General features: G+C 49.1%; 1 protein-coding gene across 1 annotated transcript in view; it reads right to left on the bottom strand.

Moving 5' to 3' along the window:
- Positions 1–20964, bottom strand: part of LOC144736342 (uncharacterized) — a 130105-nt gene that overhangs the window by 64249 nt on the left and 44892 nt on the right. The window contains exons 3-5 of the mRNA XM_078619011.1: positions 19620–19750; positions 14319–14418; positions 10144–10235 (exon numbers count right to left, since the gene is read on the bottom strand). Of these exons, the coding sequence (XP_078475137.1) occupies positions 10144–10235; positions 14319–14418; positions 19620–19750 (323 nt within the window). The remainder of the gene's footprint in view (positions 1–10143; positions 10236–14318; positions 14419–19619; positions 19751–20964) is intronic.

Here is a 20964-nt window from a genome sequence, read left to right as displayed (position 1 = left end):
CCCATAGACTCACACACAGACCCATAGACTCACATATAGACACATAGACTCACAAAGAGACCCCATAGACTCATACGCACACCCATAGACTCATATAGAGACCCATAGACTCACACAGAGACCCATAGACTCACATTGAGACCCAAGGACTCACAAAGAGACCCCATAGACTCATATGCACACCCATAGACTCGCATAGAGACCGATAGACTCACACAGAGACCCATAGACTCACATAGAGACCCATAGACTCACATATATACCCATAGACTCACAATAAGACCCCATAAACTCATACGCACACCCATAGACTCACACACAGACCCATAGACTCACAAAGAGACCCATAGACTCACAAAAGAGACCCATAGATTCACAAAGAGACCCATAGACTCACAAAAGAGACCCATAGATTCACACAGAGACCCATAGACTCACAAAGAGACCCATAGACTCACAAAAGAAACCCATAGATTCACACAGAGACCCATAGACTCATAAAGAGACCCCATAGACTCATACGCACACCCATAGACTCATATAGAGACCCATAGACTCACATATATACCCATAGACTCACAAAAAGACCCCATAAACTCATACGCACACCCATAGACTCACACAGAGACCCATAGACTCACACAGAGACCCATAGACTCACAAAAGAGACCCATAGACTCACAAAAGAGACCCATAGATTCACAAAGAGACCCATAGACTCACAAAAGAGACCATAGATTCACACAGAGACCCATAGACTCACAAAGAGACCCATAGACTCACAAAAGAAACCCATAGATTCACACAGAGACCCATAGACTCATAAAGAGACCCCATAGACTCATACGCACACCCATAGACTCATATAGAGATCCATAGACTCACATATATACCCATAGACTCACAAAAAGACCCCATAAACTCATACGCACACCCATAGACTCACACAGAGACCCATAGACTCACACAGAGACCCATAGACTCACAAATAGACCCATAGACTCACACAGAGACCCCTAGACTCACACAGAGACCCATAGACTCACACAGAGACCCATAGTTCGATGTCGGGCCCCGGCTAAAATCAGTGGCGAGCGACATCTGAACCGGTCCTGGGTTTCCCGCCCCCCCCCCCCCCGACTCCCTAAAATGGCGGCCATTTTAGGGGGTCGTTCGGCAAAAAAAGTCTGCAAACTTAATAACTAACTGACTTTTTATTTTCTTGGTTCTTTCGGTAAAGTCACGTAGAAGGGAAGTAATAAAATAATAAAAATAAAACAATAAAATAATTCTCACGACCTTTCGGCCACAACGCAAGCAGCCGTCCTCAGGTGAAAACCAGGTCTGTCGGGGAGACAGCGTCCTGAATTATCTTATTACTTCCCTTCTACGTGACTTTACCGAAAGAACCAAGAATATGAATCCCTGCAGTCACGAAAGCTTTAAATCGAAATAAAACTAACGGACTGAAAAGGGAATGCCAGTGAATAGCATTCCCTGTTCTCAGAAGGTGAGAATAATGTCCAGCCAAGAGCTGCTTCCCTTGTCATTTTTATTATTACACGTTTTTTATTAACTCACTCTGTCTGTTGTCGTATCCTCAAATCTTGTAACTCAATTGTAACCCACTTCCCAATGTGGTGTCGACTGCAAACTTGGTATACTTATGTCATACTGATGACAATACTATATTCTATCATTAAAAAAAATAATATTGAATTTTTTAAAATAATACAATCTTTTTTTCTGTTATGTTTCGGCTTGGGTCTAATTGTCCACGCTCAACTGAAACTGACGTTGGCTGTAATTGGCCACGGTCCCTTACGTTGTGGCAAGCTTCAGAGCCACTTCCTGGAGTCGTGGAGTTATTCCATTACTAGTACGGTACATTTCATGAAAGCGTGTTTAAAAATAAGTAATATTTAAAAATACTTTTTTTCAAAAACACGCTGCCTGCGCTTTAGTGGCCGACCACCACTAAATGGGTTTCCACGCGTGCGGCCTGCCCCCAAATTATTTTTCTTCTTGGTTGTTTTCGGTAAAGTCACGTAGAATGGAAATAATAAAATAATGAAAATAAAACATAATAAAATTATTATTCTTTTTACTTTATTATTTCCCTTTTACGTGACTTTACCGAAAAGAACCAAGAAGATGAATCCCTGCAGTCACGAAAACTTTAAATCGAAATTCAATTTATTTTTATTCGCTGTCTCTCCCAATGCCGGTCGGCTCGTCACCTTCGTCCGTTTTGATCATCGACCTACCACGTGACCCCTCGACCTCACGGCTGCCCCCCCCCCCCCGTAGACACGGTCAACCACCCCCCACCACCCCCACCCCCACCTCAGGGGCCGTCCATAAATGACGTCACGCGAATTTGGACGATTTTTGACCCCCCCCCCCGTCACACGGCGTCACAAAAAGTCAGACCCCCCCCCCCCTCAAATATGACGTCACAAAGCTCTGCCCCCCTCCTCCAAAAAAAATAAAAAAACATGTTTCAAATCGCTTTAAACTATTGTCATTGTAGTGCGTATTTAATGTGTCAGGCCCCCCCCTAAAATATGACGTCACAAAGCTCTGCCCCCCCCCCCCCCAAAATAAAACATGCTTCAAATCGCTTTAAACGATTGTCATTGTAGTGCGTATTTAATGTGGCGCGGCACTCTGATGTTGCAGGAGAAAACATTTATCAAAAGGTCAATTTCACTCATGACAACGTGTTGTCTATATGTATTTAAAGTTGCGCATTTTGACGTGACGTCACATTTCTCAAACCCCTCCCCACCCCGCCCCTCGTCACACATCGTCAAAAAAGTCTGACCCCTCCCCCCCACCACCCCCTAGGTGCGTGACGTCATTTATGGACGGCCACCTTGACCGCGTCCGGCGGAAATACGGAACGGGAGGCATCCGCGAGTGGCGAGTTTTCGCATGCGCACGTGCCTGGCGTCGAGTGTGGGAGGTGGGCGGGAGGCGTCTTTGCGAGTTCGCCCGGCGCTGCCGCTGCTCACGAAATTGCTTTTTTACGCAATTTACGAGCGGCGCGTCAGGCCGAGAATATTTATACGACGCCGGCGAGTGTTGGAGCGGAGGAGGGCGTCGGAATTTTGCCTTGCTTTGTTGGGGTCGTTTTTGTTCAATTTGCAATGTTTGCGTGTGTACGCTGAACTTCGTTCGCACCGTACGTATCCAACCGTACTAATCGGAGGTGCGGGGTGAAGGACAGCAAACTATCGGTCGCTGTGTGAGCCTATGGGTCTCTGTGTGAGTCTAGGGGTCTCTGTGTGAGTCTACGGGTCTCTGTGTGAGTCTATGGGTCTCTGTGTGAGTATATGGGTCTCTGTGTGAGCCTATGGGTCTCTGTGTGAGCCTATGGGTCTCTGTGTGAGTCTAGGGGTCTCTGTGTGAGTCTACGGGTCTCTGTGTGAGTCTACGGGTCTCTGTGTGAGTCTATGGTCTCTGTGTGAGTATATGGGTATCTGTGTGAGTCTAAGGGGTCTCTGTGTGAGTCTACGGGTCTCTGTGTGAATCTATGGGTCACTGTGTGAGTCTATGGGTCTCTGCGTGAGTCTATGGGTCTCTGTGTGAGTATGGGTCTCTGTGTGAGTCTATGGGTCTCTGTGTGAGTCCATGGGTATCTGTGTGAGTCTATGGGTCTCTGTGTGAGTCTAGGGGTCTCTGTGTGAGTCTACGGGTCTCTGTGTGAGTCTATGGGTCTCTGTGTGAGTATATGGGTATCTGTGTGAGTCTACGGGTCTCTGTGTGAGTCTACGGGTCTCTGTGTGAATCTATGGGTCACTGTGTGAGTCTATGGGTCTCTGTGTGAGTCTATGGGTCTCTGTGTGAGTCTATGGGTCTTTGTGTGAGTCTACGGGTCTCTGTGTGAGTCTATGGGTCTCTGTGTGAGTATATGGGTATCTGTGTGAGTCTACGGGTCTCTGTGTGAGTCTACGGGTCTCTGTGTGAATCTATGGGTCACTGTGTGAGTCTATGGGTCTCTGCGTGAGTCTATGGGTCTCTGTGTGAGTCTATGGGTCTCTGTGTGAGTCTATGGGTCTCTGTGTGAGTCTATGGGTATCTGTGTGAGTCTATGGGTCTCTGTGTGAGTCTATGGGTCTCTGTGTGAGTCTATGGGTCTCTGTGTGAGTCTATGGGTCACTGTGTGAGTCTATGGGTCTCTGTGTGAGTCTATGGGTCTCTCTGTGAGTCTATGGGTCTCTGTGTGAGTCTATGGGTCTATGTGTGAGTCTGTGGGCCTCTGCATGAGTCTATGGGTCTCTGTGTGAGTCTATGGGTCTCTGTGTGAGTCTCTGGGTCTCTGTGTGAGTCTATGGGTCTCTGTGTGAGTCTACGGGTCTCTGTGTGAGTCTACGGGTCTCTGTGTGAATCTATGGGTCACTGTGTGAGTCTATGGGTCTCTGCGTGAGTCTATGGGTCTCTGTGTGAGTCTATGGGTCTCTGTGTGAGTCTATGGGTCTCTGTGTGAGTCTATGGGTATCTGTGTGAGTCTATGGGTCTCTGTGTGAGTCTATGGGTCTCTGTGTGAGTCTATGGGTCTCTGTGTGAGTCTATGGGTCACTGTGTGAGTCTATGGGTCTCTGTGTGAGTCTATGGGTCTCTGTGTGAGTATATGGGTCTCTGTGTGAGCCTATGGGTCTCTGTGTGAGCCTATGGGTCTCTGTGTGAGTCTAGGGGTCTCTGTGTGAGTCTACGGGTCTCTGTGTGAGTCTACGGGTCTCTGTGTGAGTCTATGGGTCTCTGTGTGAGTATATGGGTATCTGTGTGAGTCTACGGGTCTCTGTGTGAGTCTACGGGTCTCTGTGTGAATCTATGGGTCACTGTGTGAGTCTATGGGTCTCTGCGTGAGTCTATGGGTCTCTGTGTGAGTCATGGGTCTCTGTGTGAGTCTATGGGTCTCTGTGTGAGTCCATGGGTATCTGTGTGAGTCTATGGGTCTCTGTGTGAGTCTAGGGGTCTCTGTGTGAGTCTACGGGTCTCTGTGTGAGTCTATGGGTCTCTGTGTGAGTATATGGGTATCTGTGTGAGTCTACGGGTCTCTGTGTGAGTCTACGGGTCTCTGTGTGAATCTATGGGTCACTGTGTGAGTCTATGGGTCTCTGTGTGAGTCTATGGGTCTCTGTGTGAGTCTATGGGTCTTTGTGTGAGTCTACGGGTCTCTGTGTGAGTCTATGAGTCTCTGTGTGAGTATATGGGTATCTGTGTGAGTCTACGGGTCTCTGTGTGAGTCTACGGGTCTCTGTGTGAATCTATGGGTCACTGTGTGAGTCTATGGGTCTCTGCGTGAGTCTATGGGTCTCTGTGTGAGTCTATGGGTCTCTGTGTGAGTCTATGGGTCTCTGTGTGAGTCTATGGGTATCTGTGTGAGTCTATGGGTCTCTGTGTGAGTCTATGGGTCTCTGTGTGAGTCTATGGGTCTCTGTGTGAGTCTATGGGTCACTGTGTGAGTCTATGGGTCTCTGTGTGAGTCTATGGGTCTCTGTGTGAGTCTATGGGTCTCTGTGTGAGTCTATGGGTCTATGTGTGAGTCTGTGGGCCTCTGCATGAGTCTATGGGTCTCTGTGTGAGTCTATGGGTCTCTGTGTGAGTCTCTGGGTCTCTGTGTGAGTCTATGGGTCTCTGTGTGAGTCTACGGGTCTCTGTGTGAGTCTACGGGTCTCTGTGTGAATATATGGGTCACTGTGTGAGTCTATGGGTCTCTGCGTGAGTCTATGGGTCTCTGTGTGAGTCTATGGGTCTCTGTGTGAGTCTATGGGTCTCTGTGTGAGTCTATGGGTCTCTGTGTGAGTCTATGGGTCTCTGTGTGAGTCTATGGGTCTCTGTGTGAGTCTATGGGTCTCTGTGTGAGTCTATGGGTCTCTGTGTGAGTCTATGGGTCTCTGTGTGAGTCTATGGGTCTTTGTGTGAGTCTATGGGCCTCTGCATGAGTCTATGGGTCTCTGTGTGAGTCGATGGGTCTCTGTGTGAGTCTCTGGGTCTCTGTGTGAGTCTATGGGTCTCTATGTGAGTCTATGGGTCTCTGTGTGAGTCTATGGGTCTTTGTGTGAGTCTATGGGCCTCTGCATGAGTCTATGGGTCTCTGTGTGAGTCGATGGGTCTCTGTGTGAGTCTCTGGGTCTCTGTGTGAGTCTATGGGTCTCTATGTGAGTCTATGGGTCTCTGTGTGAGTCTATGTTTGCGCGTATGTTGGATTTTTTTGACACCGTACGTTGTCAACTTTGCTAATTGGAGCCGATTCTATTCCCGGCTCCGGCTAATATCAGAGGCGAGCGACATCTGCATTTCAGGCACGTGACATGCGAATATGTTTCACCGAGAATCTCTGCGGAGGTGAAAAGTGAAAGCATCCGAGTTCGTAGCTGACAGTTTTCCTGATGATTGATTTCGAGATGGAATGAACATTACATCGCGATTATATATTTTATGTCGCCGTAAAATAATATGAAAAATACATGGCCAAGCTCGCCGTATATTCTCCCACGTGGCATAAATACGTAATGCCCAATTAAAAATGTATTGCAAACGGTTATTTAAACTTTCCCCCGCTACTATTTTAAATGTATATTTAAAACAACGTTTTTACATTAGAATTCATACCGATGCGTTTCAAAGACACCGACATAACTACCGTACGTAACTTCCCGGCTAAATTTCCACCGTTTGTTCCGTCCACCCGTTTTGTGCAGGAGTGGCATCAGCCCCAAACGGCGAAAATTATGGATGATTATTGACGCGATTCCCATCAACTACAGATCACCGGTGAAGCATGTCTCTGTTCTTCGACAAAATTCAACAAGGGAAGCAAATTGGAGAGGCGACCAGATCCCCGCTGCGCTTTCAACATCGCCGGAGGGAGGGCAAAACTGTAACCACCGCGGCAGGTAGATCCCCAAAAAAAGTTTACGCCAACGAAAACAAAAATCTGGGGCGGCAGACGATCCGGTCTTATTCGCGCTCGGAAGAAGGGCCGTTGCTCCGAACGTCGCCTATTATATCGCTCGACCATTCAAGGCCACGTGCGGTGTTCACGACGGATGTGTCGAGTCGAGTCTACTTTTTGGACTACCGGTCTGAGGTTGTGCGCGTGGATGTTGAACTTATGTCACACCGTGAGTGGTCAAACGTGCTGATCGGAGTTTGTGGGGAGGTGTGTGGGGGGGGGGGGCGGTGTGGTGAACGCTCAACAGCAGATTGAAATACCTTAGAGCATAAGTAAAAAAAAAATTCTGCCAAAAACCCATTTGGATATTTATAACATCATTCGCGGGCCAGACGAAATTATCAACTTAAAAATTAGCCCGTTGTTATATTTGGTCAAACATTTAATGAACTCGCCCCTAATGCGATGGCTGGAACTGCTTCTCTTTGCCGAGGCTTGTGGTGATGTTAGCTGCTGGTGTTGATGGTGTTGATGATGTTGCTACTCGCAACTGCTTTTCCAGGTTTGCTCCGAGATTTATTAAATTTCGAGTCCCGCCTGTGGTTGCCTTGGCAGGGCCAGACCCAAATGATTTCACGGGCCTCGTACAGCCCACGGGCCGGACGTTCCCCACCCCTGCCTTAGAGTAATAACAGAGAGCCCCGAGTTCACGTCACCCCCCCTTCAACCTTCATGAACTCAGTGGCACGGTGATGGCTCACTGATGGCTCGTGCAACGGGGGGCCGGCAAAAACCACGTTGACAAGAGGCCAATTTTAGTTTTTGTCGAATCCGACACGGACACATCTATTTTTATTTTTACGTGGAATATTTCAAGAGCCGCAGTACGATGGACTGCGGTGAAGACGAGACACGTGGGTCCTTGACAAACGAGGTCACGGGGTCAGTTGCCCTTAAAGAGCCGCAATCGGATCCGGAGCCGTAGGTTTGCGGACTCAACTGGGCGAGTGCATTGAAAGCGAGAGGGGACTTAGGGTGCCGTCCATAAATGACGTCATGCACCTGGGGGGGGGGGGGGGGTTGAGACATTTGTGACGATGTGTGACGATGGGGGGGGGGGGGGGGGGTTTGAGAAATGTGACGTCACATCAAAATGTGCAACTTTAAATAAATATAGAATTGTTATAACAACACCAATTGTTATAACAACACTCCTACAACATCAGAGTGCAGAGCCCCCCCCCCCCCCTCGTCACACGGCGTCACAAAAAGTCAAACCCCCCCCCTCAATTATGACGTCACAAAGCTCTGCCCCCCCCCCCTCCAAAAATAATAAAACATGTTTCAAATCGCTTTAAACTATTGTCATTGTTGTGCGTATTTAATGTGGCGCTGCACTCTGATGTTGTAGGAGAAAAATTTATTTAAAAAAGTCTATTTAATTAAGCAGAACGTGTTGTCTATATTTATTTAAAGTTGCGCATTTTTAAGTGACGTCACATTTCTCAAACCCCCCCCCCCCTCGTCACACATCGTCACAAATGTCTCACCTCCCTCCCCTAGGTGCGTGACGTCATTTATGAACGGTCCCTTATCCGTTTTGATTTTTCAGTGTTCTTTCCCTCTAACAAGCAAGGGGTGTTCCCTTGGTTCCTCCTCGCACGTGCAAAAGCACCACGATCGGGGCGATTGGGACTCCAATAAATCGGCAGGATAAACAAATTGCCGGCAATTATTCGAGGATATACGACAACGAGACTGCTGACAAAGACGTGCGATGTTTAAATGAAAGGCTACGTTAGATTTCGATGTAAAGCTTTCGTGACTGCAGGGATTCATCTTCTTGGTTCTTTCGGTAAAGTCACGTAGAATGGAAATAATAAAATAATAAAAATAAAACACAATAAAATAATTCTCACGACGTTTCGGCCACAACGCAGCAAGCAGCCGTCGTGAGAATTATTTCATTATGTTTTATTTTTATTATTTTATTACTTCCCTTCTACGTGACTTTACCGAAAGAACCAAGAAGATGAATCCCTGCAGTCACGAAAGCTTTAAATCGAAATTTAAGATTCCTCTTCTTCTAACGTTTAAGATCTTGAACGGTTTGCCCTCCCCCCCACCTCCTCCCCAACCATCATCTCGACTGTCTTCTGAAGTTTTATATTCCACTGCGAAAGCATCGATCCTACTGATTCTGACCCTCTTGATTGTGAACCAACTTCAAAGGAAGAAAGAACGAGCAAGCTACAGAGAGAGAAGAATTACAATAATCCACAAACCCCCAAACGATACTAAATCATTATGCCAAGCTGCCCCTCCCCCCATTCTAGGCCTGGCCTGTGGATGCTGGTTGTGGTTCCGATCAGTGAGGTCCGCCGGATTTTGGGAGGCCCGGCTGGAAGTCCCCCACCCACCCCACCCACCCCCCACCACACCACCGACCCATCCCACCCCACCCACCCCACCCCCCACCACACCACACCCCACCCATCCCACCCCACCCACCCCACCACACCACACCCCACCACACCACCCACCCACCCCACCACACCCCACCCCACCCCACCACACCACACCCCACCATACCCACCCACCCACCCACCCCGCCCCACCCACCCCACCCACCCCCCACCACACCACCCACCCATCCTACCCACCCCACCCACCCCCCACCACACCACACCCCACCCATCCCACCCCACCCACCCCACCACACCACACCCCACCACACCACCCACCCACCCCACCACACCCCACCCCACCCCACCACACCACACCCCCACCATACCCACCCACCCCACACCGCCCCACCCACCCCACCCACCCCCCACCACACCACCCACCCATCCCACCCCCCACCACACCACCCACCCACCCCACCACACCCCCACCCCACCCCACCACACCACACCCCACCATACCCACCCACCCACCCCCGCCCCACCCACCCCACCCACCCACCCCCCACCACACCACCCACCCATCCCACCCCCCACCACACCACCCACCCACCCCACCACACCCCACCCCACCCCACCACACCACACCCCACCATACCCACCCACCCACCCACCCCGCCCCACCCACCCCACCCACCCCCCACCACACCACCCACCCATCCCACCCCCCACCACACCACCCACCCACCCCACCACACCCACCCACCCCCCCACCACACCACCCACCCATCCCACCCACCCCCCCACCACCCCAACCCACCCCCCCAAACTTACGGGTGGTGCAGGCTTCTTGGGTTTCCCGGCCCTGGGAGGCGTTGGCTTCCAGCCAGCAGGCAGCGGCTCGCTCCCACTGAGCACGGCGGCTCCTGGCGGACGGACAAAGACAAAGATCACCCGCGTAGCCTTGGTTTTGCAACCGACTGTTTGGGGCAAGTGCACAGGCACGCGCGCACGCATCTGCATACGCGCGCGCGGGTACACATGCACACTCATGCGGACCCGCGAGCACACACGCACGCACGCGTATGCAGATGCGTGCGCACGTGCGTTTACACATGCACACGCATGTGGATCCTTCGCGCACACACACACGCACACACGTGTGCATTCCCCAACTGAGCCCCGCACTGTGCGTGTCCAATTGTGACAAATAGTTTGCGCAGTGCAGCAGCAGGAACAACAACAAAATCTTAATTGGAGGCATTCTGCACTGACCTTCCCCCCACTCTCAACCGCGATCCCGGATTCCTCTGACCTTCTCCCTCGAGGAAATGACCAATGGAGGGGTGACTATCCCACTCCTGGGGTTTTCTGTACACGCGTTGAACGTCTTCCGCCACCGTTACGTAGCCGGCGGTGCTAATCGGAGGTGCGGCGAAGGACAACGAACTAAACAGGCAAAAACGCAGCTCTGAAGAAATGCGATTTAAATCTAGCCGACGATTTAAAAGTGCATTGCTCCAGTGGCTTCCCAATATCGGGAAGGAAGAGGCGTTCCAGACGGCCTAAGAAGCGCATCTGATCGAAGGTTGCGGTGGAAAGACACCAAACTAACGCACAACTTGGCAGCTCTGAAGAAATGCGATTTCAATCGAGACGACGATTTAAAAGTGCATCGCTCCAGTGCAGGAAGAACGTTCCAGACGGCCTAAGAAGCGCATCTGTTCGAAGGTTGCGGTGGAAGGACAACAAACGAACGCACAAATAAGCAGCTCTGAAGAAATGAGATTTTAATCTAGACGACAATTTAAAAGTGCATCGCTCTAGTGGAGGAAGAACGTTCCAGACGGCCACGGAAGGGCATCTCAAAGCGCCGCGTGACGATGCGGTGACCGCCGCCTTTGTTCGATGGTCAGCTGCTTGCGTTTAGCTTGTTGTCCTTTCCACCGCGCGCACCTCCGATAAGCGCGGTCGGCTACGTACTGTGCGAAAGGAGTTCAACGCGCGTACAATCCATCGCAAGCCACGCGATGCAACAATCCGTCGTGCTCGCTCCGTTCGCCCATGAGCCGTCATTCCTTCCAGCAGCGCCGTTTCTTTCCCGAGCCCACTGACTTTTCTTGACAGTCAAAATTACGTCTCTCTGTTCTCACATACACGTGTTCCTCATTTCTGTCTGTAGAACGTACATCGGTGCATTGCAGACATACACACATACACGTAAGAATAGGTTTTACTCTTTCTGGCAATAAAACAGTTGGGTTGTGATGTTCAAACACCAAACAGAAACCTTCTTCAAGGAATCCTGTCTGCATTAACCGCATGTACTTGTGGTGAGCATGCGAACAAAAACATGCGCTGGTAATGCATGATGATGCATTGTCTTTGAAACCGAGTGGTCCACACCAGAGACAGCTTTCTTTAGAGCAGGAACCTGTTTCGTGGAAGACAATTTTTTCACCATTGGATCTGTCCCCCCTTTCAAAGAAGCTCTCCAGCGTCGTTTGTTTTTTTTACTCATTTTGGCCAGGGGTCAGCTTGTGGGCTAACCAAATCTGCGACTGAAACAAGTGCGCAGTGCGGGCAAGAGGAAGTAGTTAATAAAATAATCGGGCGGTCCACGCACGGACTCACCGCTCTCACCTCGTGCCGTGTGGCCTGATTCCTAACAGGCCACGGACCGGTACCGGTCCGGGGCCCGGGAGTTGAGGACCCCTGATCTAGAGCCAAGTCTCAAACAATTGTGAGATCAGAGGACGACGCCAAAAAGGCGAACAGCACAAGGGCAATGCCACTACCAGGACTTCGAGAGCTCGTGGTGGGCAGCTCCTTCTTATATTTTGATACCGGCAAGGGAGGTCCCATGATGATACAGACACACATCCCTGCACCACGATCACCACGGTCGGCTACGTATGGTGCGAAAGAAGTTCAACATACGCACGTACACGCAAAGACGAAGGTCCCCCTTAAAGCCTTAAAAAATTGTTGGGGCAAGTGCTGATAGCGAGCACCTTTGAAGGCCCGAACGGCACACGAGGGGGTGGGTGGCCAGCGCTACGCCCGGACGCCTTTGCCGCCCTCGTGACAATCTTTTAACACACCGCACCAGGAACCTCATTTGAGGCCGAGTCGACCTAGGGGGAGGTCCAGGACCGGTGTCGGTGGCTGTAAGCGGGAATCGAACTCTGGCCGGCGGGTTCGTAGCGCAGTGCCGCTAACCGTAGTGCCACCGTTCCAAATACAGGCTGCGACACCCACACACACACACGGTCTACACCAGGGGTGGGAAATCTTTCATATGCCAAGGGCCATTTGGATATTTACAACATCATTGGCGGGCCATAAAAAAATCATCAACTTAAAAATTAGCCCGTTATATTTAGTCAGACATTTAATTAACTCGCCCCTAATGCGATGGCTGGAACTGCTTCTTTTTGGCAAGGCGTGGTGATGTTAGCCGGTGTTGATGATGTTGCTACTCGCAACTGCTTTTCCACTCATGTATAGTAGTAGCCACAAACTCTACACTACCTCTAAGACCCATTTGGATATTTACAACATCATTCGCGTGCCATACAAAAAAATCATCAACTTAAAAATTAGCCCGTTATTTTTGGTCAGACATTTAATTAACTCGCCCCTAATACGATGGCTGGAACTGCTTCTTTTTGGCGAGGCGTGGTGATGTTAGCTGGTGTTGATGATGTTGCTACTCGCAACTGCTTTACCAGGTTTGCTAATAGATTTGTTGAATTTAGAGTTCCGCCTGCGGTTGTCTTGGCAGGGCCACACCAAATGATTCCGCGGGCCTCGTACGGCCAGCCGTTCCCCACCCCTGGTCTACACGGTGGTCCAGATGTCTCTCATTCATATTGTATTTAAAATAGAAATGATTACGGTAAACATGCGAAAGGGGGGAAATATAAATTGGGGTCAATTTAATTTCGGGGGGGAGGGGGGGGGGGGGAGCGGGGTCACAAGATATCTGGACCAACGTGCACGGCACGTGCAGCGTTTGGCATCCACGGCGTACTATCCCAAAGCGTGCGTCACCACGCGACGAATGTAGGCAGCAGGCACAAGAGAGAGAGAGCCGTGGCAGAGACTTAAGGAGTGTTGCAAGCGCTCAACGGCACTCCGAGGACTCGTAATGTCATTACCACCCACGGCATGCATCACAGGCCAACACAAAACTAATCAATGGCATCCCCCAAAGACTCCTGTAGAACGCCTGTTTGTGAGCACCTATTAAGAGCGGCACAGCGGTGGTGGTGGCGGTGACAGGGGAGACGGGGGGTGTTGCCAACACGAGGGATGATGATGATGATGATGATCGCACGCTGCAATGCATTTCTCAATTAAGGCCAAGTTTCCCAGGGGAAGCCCCAAGGGTTGGATAGCAGTGAAGGTTCAGATGCCAGCTTCTAATAATCATGTCAATGGATAGAATCATTCATGGGTATCATTGATCAGAGCACAGAATGCCAATTATACATGTGTGTACATGTGCGCATATATAGAAATAAAATATGTATGTTCTCATTTTGTATGCTTGAAGAGCGAGCGAGCGGCTTCCACTGGGAAAGGTTGCGAGTTCAATTCCAGGTTGGGCGGTTGACCCAACTCATCATGTCTCGGGGATCGATAAAACGAGTACCACTTTGTGCGGGGAAGATCAACAGTGGATGGTTACCTTACGGATCAACTGCTTGCGAGGTTAACCCAACTCATCATGTCTCGGGGGTCGATAAAACGAGTACCACTTTGTGCGGGGAAGATCAACAGTGGTTGGTTACCTTACGGATCAACTGCTTGCGAGGTTAACCCAACTAATCATGCCTCAGGGGATCGATAAAACGAGTACCACTTTGTGCGGGGAAGATCAACAGTGGTTGCCTTATGGATCAACTTCTTTGGGAGGTTGACTCAACTCATCATGTCTCGGGGGTCGATAAAACGAGTACCGACATTCCCGGACCGCGTGGCACTGCAGCGGCGCGACTCACCAGAGGGCAGCAGCACGTCCAGCTTGTGAATGACGCCGTTGGTCGTCATCTTGTCGGCGTCGAGGATCTTCTGCCCGTCGACGAAGACCTCTCCGTTTTTCTGCCAAGACAACGCCGACGTCAAGCAACGACCCTCAGCGGCGCGCTCGGGCGAGCACCGAAATGGGTCGGCCTGGCTCGTCCGAGTCGGGATCGGTGGTGCTTGTGTTGACACTGGACGAGGAATCCGATGAGCTGTGAAGCTTTTTTTTTTAGAGGTGTTCAGTAGAGGGGCACGGGGTCACGAGGTTACAGCAAATAAAACAAAAAAAACGATAGGAGTGCGAAATATAGGCAAGGTAAACACATCAGATTTGAAGCTGTCGTGACTGCAATTATTCATATTCTTAGGTTTTTTCTTCGGTAAAGTCACGTAGGTAAAAAATTAAAATTAATAAAAGTAAAATAAAAATACTTTTATTAATTTTTTAAAGTCACGTAGGTAAAAAATAAAAATTAATAAAAGCAAAATAAAAATACTTTTATTAATTTTTTTAAGTCACGTAGGTAAAAAATAAAAATTAATGAAAGCAAAATAAAAATACTTTTATTGATTTAAATTTTTTACCTACGTGACTTTACCGAAAAAAAACAAAGAATATGTAAACGCATCACTTTAAAAAATATGATTGTGCTCAGAATGCAAACAAAAAACCTACTCTGATAATATATGGATTGTCCTTGAAACTGATTGGTCCACACCTGAGACAGCTTTCTTTTGAGCCTCGTCTCAAACGGTGTTAGACCAGAGGACGCCAAAAGGCGTGCAGCACAAAGACAATTTTGTTGCCAGAAAAAAGGGGAAGCACCTATTATAATATTTTGGTGCTGGTAAAGGAGGTCCCATGATGTAGATGCTCACCCCGAGCTCTCATTACTCTGATAGTGCATTGTCTTTGGGCATTCTGTCTAGAACTAGCCTAGCTCTTATCTCAGAGAAAATCAGACTTATACGCACCGAACTAGATCCGTTAGACAAGACACTCTACAAATCACACTTATCTTTGACGGCAACAATGTCCACATCGGATTTGGAATATGTAGACAATATGACTGCCTCTTCACCTGCCACTACATCGACCAAATGTAAGGACAACCTGATTTCCAAATCTAACCTCCTCTCTAACAAAAGACCAGACCCACACACCAAAAAGCTAGATGTTAACAAAGTCGTAATTAATCGCAGTAATAGTTCTATTTCCGATGGTCTGAAATCCGTTTTAGCTAAAGGGCTAAACTTTGCAGTCACACCTAGACACATACCAGTTAATGATAGCATTGCCCAAGTAGACGTTGCTCTCAAGGGCCTGGGTCACATTGCTGCAGACGTAGCAAGATCTGAAATCGCTGCAACCCTCAAAAACTTTAAGATGCCAGCTAGTAACCTCAGCAAAGATGAGCGTTTTGAATGATCTCAATTAAAAAAGAGGGATGACATTGTCATCCTCTCAGCCGACAAGGGCAATGCCACTGTCATCATGGATAAATAGAATATAACAACAAAATCCCAGAACTACTCAACGATGGCAGCTATACAAAAATAAAAAGAGACCCCACCAACAGCCTCGTCAGACGACCCCCACAAAATAATTTCTGATTCAACCGCATTATTTGATCAAACCAAACAGTTCTTGTTGAAACCTTCTGCTGCCAGGCCACCAATATTATATCGCTTACCAAAGATACATAAAGAAGATACATCCCTTCGTCCCATCGTCTCTACTATCAATTCCCCCACCTACAAACTGGTTTGTTTTAAGTCTGAAATCCTGCGGCCTTTCACTGGAAAAACCACCTCTGCGCTACTAAACTTTACTCATCTGGTATCGACAATCAATGGTATTTCCCTGTCCCACAGACGACCTGTTTGTCAGTTTTGGTGTGATTTCCTTATTCACCAAAGTTCCTCTACCTGACACCATCGCAATCATTCTAGACTTGGTTCATCAAGGACTGAATACTGAGGTACCCCCCCTGGTGAGACTCTGTTTAACCAATACATACTTCGCCTGGAATGGATCTTTCTACAAACAAACTGAGGGCACCCCAATGGGCTCCCTCCTATCTCCGGTTGTAGCCAACATTTTCATGGAGAAATTTGAGACTGACGCCATCCAGACTGCCACTCTACGCCCAACCTAATGGAAGAGGTACGTGGATGACACTTTTGTCATCTGGCCACATGGCCGGCCTGCTCTAGACCAATTCCTCGACCACATCAATTCCATACACGCAGCCATCAGATTTACCATGGAAGTCGAAAAAGATAGCAAGCTACCTTTTTTGGATGTCCTAATAAAAAAGAGACCTGATGGTTCAATGAGCCACTCTGTCTATATGAAAGCTACCCATACGGATGCTTACCTAAAACCGAATTCCCACCACCATCCATCCCAGAAGAATTCCCTAATCAAGACTCTACACCATAGAGCCCAATGCATCTCCGACCAGGAACACATTGCCAGTGAACTCAAACACGTACGCCAAGCTCTCAAGGCTAATGGTTACTCCGACTACACAATCCGCAAAGCCATCACTCCAACCATGAAGAAGGACCCTCTTGAGGAGCCATTTAAAAACCATCACCTTACCCTACATTGCGGGGGTCACAAAAAAGATCTCCAAAATCTTGAATAAACACAAGATCCAGGTCCGATTCAACACGGTACATAAAATCCGTGATCTGGTCCCATCTGTAAAATATATTATTCCAGACATACAGTACCCTGGCGTCTACAAACTAAGTTGCCTCTGTGGTATCAGTTACATTGGAGAAACCAAACGACATGTCTCGGACCGGATCCGTGAACATAAAGCAGACCTGAAACACGGTAGGACCAACACCTCAGCCGTGGCAGACCACTGTTATAATTCAGTGGGCTCACATGACATTGACTTTTCCAAGACAGAGGTTCTCTGCAAACCATCTGGCTACCATGAGAGAATAGTTCATGAGGCTATCCACATATATAAACACAGAGACAATTTCAACCGTGAAGATGGATTCTGGCTTAGCAATCATTGGAATGATTTGATAAACCATTTCGGGTCTTAATTGCGCTTATTGTGACTTTCAGACCGCAATCCATTATCTTTCTCTCACCCCTCCGCCGTTCTGAGCATAGATGGACTCCTCCGTCTGAACGACCGCCAGTTGCTGTCCGTGGTGCTGACGTTAAAAAAAAACGCCACTTTTTTTTTTTTTCAAATTTTTTTGCCGTGGTTTTCACACCTGATGATGATTGCTTGTGTTGCAATCGAAACGTCGTGATCATTTTATTGTTTTATTTGTATTATTTGATTATTATTTTATTTTATTATTTCCCTTCTACGTGACTTTACCGAAAGAACCAAGAATATGAATCCCTGCAGTCACGAAAGCTTTAAATCAAAATTGACACACTATACTGGTAACTAATTGTTTACGTGACAAACCTCACTGGCTGTGTCGGGGTTGTGGAGGTTTTACGACGCATTTATAACTTACGCGATCTAAGCCAAAAACCTTGATTGTGGACAGAAACACTACTCTTTGGTTCTTTCGGTAAAGTCACGTAATAAAACAGATCACGACGTTTCGGGGCGCAACACAAGCGTCCGTCATCAGGTGGGACAACCACAGCAAGAAGCAATTGCTGAAGTGGGCGAGAGAGCTGCCGTGGCACGAGGTTATATAGGTAAGAGAAGGGGGAGGAGTAAGGGGGGAGAGAGAGAGAAAAACCTCGTGACTTTACCGAAAGAACCAAAGAGAATGGATTCCCGCAGTCACGAAAGTTTCAAATCAAGACAAAAAAGTAGTTTTCACCCCTTTTAAACTGGTACAAAACTAACACCTTTATTCAAGGCATCATGTTTGCAATGACCACAACACAAGTAGTCAGAGGTGGGACAAAGTCATTGTTATGCAAGTCCAAGTCGAGTCGCAAGTCATCAAATTCATGACTCGAGTCTGACTCGAGTCCAAGTCACATGACTCGAGTCCACACCTCTGCAAGTAGTCAAAAAAGCAAAGAAAAAGAAGCAACTCTGATAATGATAATAATATGCACTATCATTATCAGAGTTGCTTCTTTTTGTTTGCTTTTTAGACTACTTGTGTTGTGGTTATTGCAAACACGATGCCTTGAATAAAGGTGTCAGTTTTGTACCAGTTTAAAAGGGTAAAAACCTACTACTATATTTTGCCACTGGTAAAAGAGATCTCATAGTGAAAAAAGTAGTTCTGAAGAAATGCGGTTTTCAATCGAGATTTCGGGGGGGGGGGGGGGGGATGCTGCAAGCCAAGTCCCGATACGAATTTTCATTTGGTAATCGGGACTTGGTATCGGGACATGTACACGTGCAGGAATTGAACCTGGGTGCCTGGGACACACACACAGGGAGAGAGCGAGGAGCTCCAACCACCTAGCAGACGCCCTGGACGCACTCCCCACCCCTTTATAGACTTCATAAATTAGACAATGGTAGATTAACCGCTTATTGATTAATCCATCTCTGGCGTCTCCCACGATGGGGGGGGGGGGGGGCTCCCGTCACGCGTGACGCTTTCCCATTGGCAGCTGCAGGGCTCTGACGGTGGGCTGAGGCGGGTCCCGAACTGAGCTACCGCCTCCCTCCATCCCTCTCTCCCATTCCTCAATCCCTCCTCCATCCCTCCCTCCCCTCATCATCCATCTCTCCATCCATCCCTCCATCCATCTCTCCATCCCTCCATCCCTCCCTCCATCCCTCCTCCATTCCTTCTCCATCCCTCCCTCCCCCCATCATCCATCTCTCCATCCCTCCCTCCATCCCTCCCTCCATCCCCCTCCCTCCATCCCTCAATCCCTCAATCCCTCCCTCCCTCCATCCCTCCCTCCCTCCCTCCCCCTCTATCCCTCAATCCCTCAATCCCTCCCTCCCTCCATCCTCCATCCCTCCCTCCCTCCCTCTATCCTCCATCCCTCCCTCCCTCCATCCCTCCCTCCATCCCTCAATCCCTCAATCCCTCCCTCCCCTCCATCCCTCCATCCATCCCTACCTCCATCCATCCCTCCCTCCATCCCTCCTTCCCTCCCTCCCCCCCATCCCTCCATCCCTCCCTCTATCCTCCATCCCTCATCCTCCATCCCTCCCTCCCTCCCTCCATCCCTCCCTCCATCCCTCAATCCCTCAATCCCTCCCTCCCTCCATCCCTCCATCCATCCCTGCCTCCCTCCCTCCATCCCTCCCTCCCTCCCTCCATCCCTCCCTCCCTCCATCCCTCCACCCCCCCCCCCTCACCTGGTTGATGTCGAGCTTGAGTCCCAGTAGGGACTTCTGCTGGTTGTTGACGCCGCGCACGACCCCGCCGCTCACCAGCACCTTGTCGAGAACGTGCGCGTCCACAAAGGCCTCCGCGTCCGTCGGCGACGCTGCGAAGAGACGAGGAATCGCTCGTGTGAAGCCCTCCCAGCTGACTGTTGGGGGGCGAGTGGTGGAACATGTGCCGGGGGAGGGGGGGGGGGGCAGTGTGGCGAGCACCACGCCTCGGCCGCCTTTCCCTCCCCGGTGGCGAGGTTTACTGGACCACCGCACCGGGGAACTCGTTTGATGACGAGTCGACCTAGGGAAGGCCCAGGACCAGTTTAGGTCGTTTATTGTGAAAATTCGGTCACAGTTCCTATTGCTTTTATGGCTTTATTTTGGTGATTTTCGAAAAGTTTTTTGGTTTGGCCATGTTTGTTTGTTGTAGTACAGAGTTAGACTGATGGCCTTAATCTAAGTTGTCTTGTGGTTTTGTTGTTTGACTTGCATCCCACTGGGATTTTTGCACACAGCGTTGGTGTACGGTGATTTTTCTGCAATATTTTGCCGTCCTTTCTTGGATTTTCTGTTTGCGCATAGTCACTTTAAGATGTTTTCTTGTTCATGTTTTTTTGTTTGTTGCGGTTGCACCCGATTCAAGAGCCGAATGGCTCACAGGGCTACACCTAATAAATGAACGTTGAACTTTGAGTTTGGATAATAATCGTCACTGGCGTAGGCCTTCAGCCGGAGTCAAAGGTTGTGTCGCCGGGTTCGTAGAGAGCGTACTAGCCTCTTCACTAAACACAAGACGAATACAAAGATCCCCCGTGTAGCCTGCAATAGACTTCTGGGGCAAGTGCTGTTAGCGAGTAGCACCTATGAAGGCCGGCACGGCACACGAGGGGGTGGGTGTCCAACACCACGCCCGGCCGCCCTTTGGCAATGTTAACGCACCGCACCAGGTACTCATTTAAGGCTGAGTCGACCTAGGGAGGGACCGGTTCAGATAATCGTCACCCGTGTTGGCCGTGAGCGCGAATCGAACTCGGGTCGTTGGGTTTCATAGCGCAGCACGCTGACCGCAACGCTACACAAAGACGCACCACAAAACACACACGCACCCTTGTGACGCAGACACGCACGTGTCCATACGTCTGGGCACAAACACACACACACGTCGACAGCTGTGCGGCGTTGAGCGATGAGAGCCTCACGGCAACGGTGGAGATGTGTCCGGCGTACTTTGCAAGCTCATATTCTTAGGTTTTTTCGGTAAAGTCACGTAGGTAAAACATTTAAATTAATAAAAGTTAAATAAAAATAAAATAAAAATCACGAC

The sequence above is a fragment of the Lampetra planeri genome, chromosome 60 (assembly GCF_965212315.1).
Source record: "Lampetra planeri chromosome 60, kcLamPlan1.2.h2, whole genome shotgun sequence".
Classification (NCBI taxonomy): Eukaryota; Metazoa; Chordata; class Hyperoartia; order Petromyzontiformes; family Petromyzontidae; genus Lampetra; species Lampetra planeri.
Note: the sequence above shows the minus strand (reverse complement) of the source record. Positions and strands in the feature narration are given on the sequence as shown.